The 3,835-nt window shown below is 49.4% G+C and overlaps 1 protein-coding gene across 1 annotated transcript in view; it reads right to left on the minus strand.

Annotated features, from left to right (window-relative positions):
• LOC108800876 (zinc finger protein 585A-like) overlaps positions 1–2,926 on the minus strand; it is a 29,131-nt gene extending 26,205 nt beyond the window's left edge. The window contains exons 1-3 of the mRNA XM_018572859.1: positions 2,916–2,926; positions 2,546–2,601; positions 682–1,522 (exon numbers count right to left, since the gene is read on the minus strand). Coding sequence (XP_018428361.1) covers positions 682–1,522; positions 2,546–2,601; positions 2,916–2,926 — 908 coding nt within the window. The remainder of the gene's footprint in view (positions 1–681; positions 1,523–2,545; positions 2,602–2,915) is intronic.
• Between the last annotated feature and the right edge of the window lie 909 nt (positions 2,927–3,835).

Consider the following 3,835-nt stretch of genomic DNA (forward strand, 5'->3'; position numbering starts at 1 on the left):
TGCTAGCGCTTCTTCCTGCTGCCGAATTGTCATACCGATCCTGAAGTGGTGCTGCTTCCAATATGAACTGATGAGGGTAAGCTCTGGTGGGTGTCGGGGGATGGGGGTTCCAGGACATAGTGTCTGAGGTGGAGAATATCTCCTGAATAAAACATCTAGTCCTCGTCAAAAAAAGTGATGTATTATTAAAAAAAACATTGACTATATATAATGGGGAAGGAGGAGTTAGTGTCAGTAAAGGGTTAAGGAGGGGCAATCGTTAATAAAAAATAAAACCTTTCCCCCTCCCCCCGCATATGAAATGAAGGGACACAGCGAAGTCCTCGGATCTGAAGTGTAAATACAATGTAACCATCAATGATTCCTGAAAACACGGCTTGCAGGCTTTGTTCATATCGGGGGAGGGGGGCTGTCACCGATCATAGCGGTCAGGTGGAAGAAGCACCGGGGCGTGCGAGGAAAGGAAGCCAGATACAACTGTAAAGTCTTTCGTCAACGCTGATTTCCTGATAAAGATCGCAGCAGAGCTCGGCCACGTGTTTTCTGAGCTTCTTCCCGGCGTCAGACCTCTGATGATTTATATAGAAGACATTTCCCGCACTCAGGAAACACTACTACTCCTAAAGGGTCGCGTGGGTTCTCTGATCTTTGGCGAGACAAGACTTGCACGATTTCTGATGCGTGTTAAGATGGGACTTCTGTGAGAAACACTTCCCGCACACAAGGCAGCAGTACGGTTTCTCCCCCGTGTGACACCTCAGATGCGCATCAAGATGTGATTTACGTACAAAACACTTCCCGCACTCCCGGCAGGCGTACGGCTTCTCTCCTGTGTGAGATCTTTGATGTACAATAAGGTCTGATCTCTGCAGATAGCTTTTATCACATTCCTGGCAGGGATACGGCTTTTGTCCAGTGTGGCTTGTTTGATGTAGAGTAAGATGGGACTTTCTGGAAAAAATTTTCCCACACACGGGACAGGTGAACGGCTGCTCCCCCGTGTGAGATCTCCGATGTGCATCAAGGAGTCGTTTACGTGCAAAACATTTCCCACACTCTAGGCAGGAATACGGCTTCTCTCCTGTGTGAGATCTCTGATGTATGACAAGGTCTGACTTCCGTAGGTAACATTTCCCGCACTCAGGGCAAGAAAATGGCTTCTCTCCCGTGTGAGATCTGTGATGGCTGACAAGTTGAGATTTCTGTGGAAAACATTTACCGCACTCGGGACAGGAATACGGCCGGTAACACGTGTTATTTTTTAAATGTACACAAACGCTGGATTTAAACCGAAAACCTTTCCCACACTCAGGACAGGAGAACCTCTTATCTGTTGGAAGGTCGGCCCCATCACTCGCGGTCTGGGGTTCCTCAGGATTGGAGGAATACGAGGGTCCGTCCCCACTGTGGGGCCCCTGATGGACATTATGGTCTTCTCCTGGACTATACTGCGTGATGTCCTCATCTTCTGTAGACAACGTGAGACGTTCCTCTGAGATCTTCCCGACGTCCCGTCCGTGGACTACAAATAGAAAGAGATTATTGGAGGACACGAGCGGGTTGGTTCACCTCACCCAGACTGCGCCCACAGCAGTCAGCTTTCCAGAAGAGCATCATATCTGGTAGATGGTTCCTTCTGACCTCAGACCCTTCACTTCTACATTCATAGACTCAGACAGAGAACCAATGAGAACTCTACATTATCGAGGTGCTGGTATTGTGGGAGGAGCCTCCCCTCCCCCTCCATCATTCATTACCATTATGACACTACAAGTAACATCTTTCCCCATCAAAGTCATAAAGAAAGAGCTGAGCACCACCAGAGGTCACAGAGTGAAGATGAGGGAGGCTGACCCTGAAGACCACCATCACTGAGATCCAGACTCGCCCCCCATTATCATCTTCTGCTGAAGGTTCCAAAATCTGAGGAGACAACAGCCAGTCAGGACGTCCAGCCGTGGAAGGTCTCGTCTCTGTCTCTCAGTAGAGGAGTCCTTCTGTCCACCATTGTGTAGAGACCTGGCTGTAGGAGAACCTTGAGGAGCTTGAAGAACCCAATAATGGTGGAATCTGATTTATCGTATCCGTGCTACTCCACCGAAGAGTGAAAACCGACAACTTCCTGCCCGCTGCCCCCCAAAATCTACATGAACCCCGTCCACATGTATACATTGTATCGACAGGACCAAGAGGGAGGAAAATCCGAGAGAGAGATCTAATGTGCCGGACGGGGAACACAGGTCAGAAAAGTGACCAATACCAGCTTATTACAGGCCGATCTCACTCAGTCCCCGCCCCCTACTCTGGACCAATCAGTGAGCAGTATGAGCAGAGGAATGTATTTCGTGTTTATGGCCCACCTGTGCTGATCTCTGTAGGCGTGTCCTCCTCTATGGACGTCCTCATCATCCCGGCCTCCTCCTCCGTATATCGCTGATCATCCCTCACATACGTCTCTTCTACTTCACCCTCAACTTTCATCTTCATCAGATCTTCACCCTAAACCAGGAAAATGAAAGAAAATATCATCTTGTAGGATCCCCACGTTGTCTCCACAAGTCTCTTCCATGTTCTAGATTCTCCGTCCCACCGACCTGATACCTGAATGGTGGAGAACATCATCTGTAGACGTTCTGATGGAGTGAGACCACCTAGAAGATGTCTTGTGGAGTCCACACCTCGGACCTCAGTCACTGACACAGATCAGAGGAGGATTGGCCACTGATGCCACGAGAGTAAGAAGTATATATAGGAACACTATCTATAGATGTTCTACCAGCGTGGCCACATGGGACCTCTACGTACACACTGAACATCAGCTAGATACTTCTTGGATGGTCGCTCACACGAGGACACGCAATCCAGTCACAGTTTTGTGTTTTATCCCCACTTTTGGGGGTTTTCTTTTCTCTTACATCGGCCTCATCGTCTCCACATATCAGAGTGTTGAGTCGTTTTCATGTTGTAGACGTTCCACCTTACATACCTGATCATGGTGGGGGATGGTGAGACCTTCCTGGGTGGGATCCCGGGAATACAGGGGGCCGGGACATCTCTCATGGTGGGGGAGGGTGAGATCTTCCTGGGTGGAGTCCCGGGAATACAGGGGGCGGGGACATCTATCTGGTGGGTTCTTGTAGATGGATGACTCCTCTGTGTTCTCCTGGTAGAGATCTTTGTGTCCCTTAGGAAACTCTGACTCCTCCTTCACTCCGTCCTCATCAATCTCCTCTTTTATCTCTTCTTTAAGGTCAACGTTTGAATCACTCAGAACTACACTCTAAATATAGAATAAAAATGAGAAATTGTAACAATTGTAGATGATGTCCAGATCCCAGAGATACCACCAGAGATTGTCCATCAGCTACCTGATCCTGGTGGGGGAGGGTGAGATCTTCCTGGGTGGGGTCCCGGGAATACAGGGGGCGGGGACATCTCTCTGGCGGGTTCCTCTTACTGGATCCATCTGTAGATTCCTCTTCTTTAACCGGCACCATCATTTCACCCTCTTTCACGGACTGATCGCCCCTCACATAAGTCTCCTCCTCTTCTGCTTTCACATCAACTTTTATATCTATCAGATCTTCACCCTAAACCAACAGAACATGGGTGGAGTATATGAGGTTTCATAATACAAGACCACATACTGAGTCTCTTTCATGTTCTAGAAGTTCCGTCCCACCTACCTGATCATGGTGGGGGAGGGTGAGATCCTCCTGGGTGGGATCCCGGGAATACAGGGGGCGGGGACATCTCTCATGGTGGGGGACGGTGAGATCCTCCTGGGTGGGATCCCGGGAATACAGGGGGCGGGGACATCTCTCATGGTGGGGGA

This window comes from Nanorana parkeri, unplaced genomic scaffold (genome assembly GCF_000935625.1).
Source record: "Nanorana parkeri isolate BGI_ZX_2015 unplaced genomic scaffold, ASM93562v1 scaffold2148, whole genome shotgun sequence".
NCBI classification, from domain to species: domain Eukaryota; kingdom Metazoa; phylum Chordata; class Amphibia; order Anura; family Dicroglossidae; genus Nanorana; species Nanorana parkeri.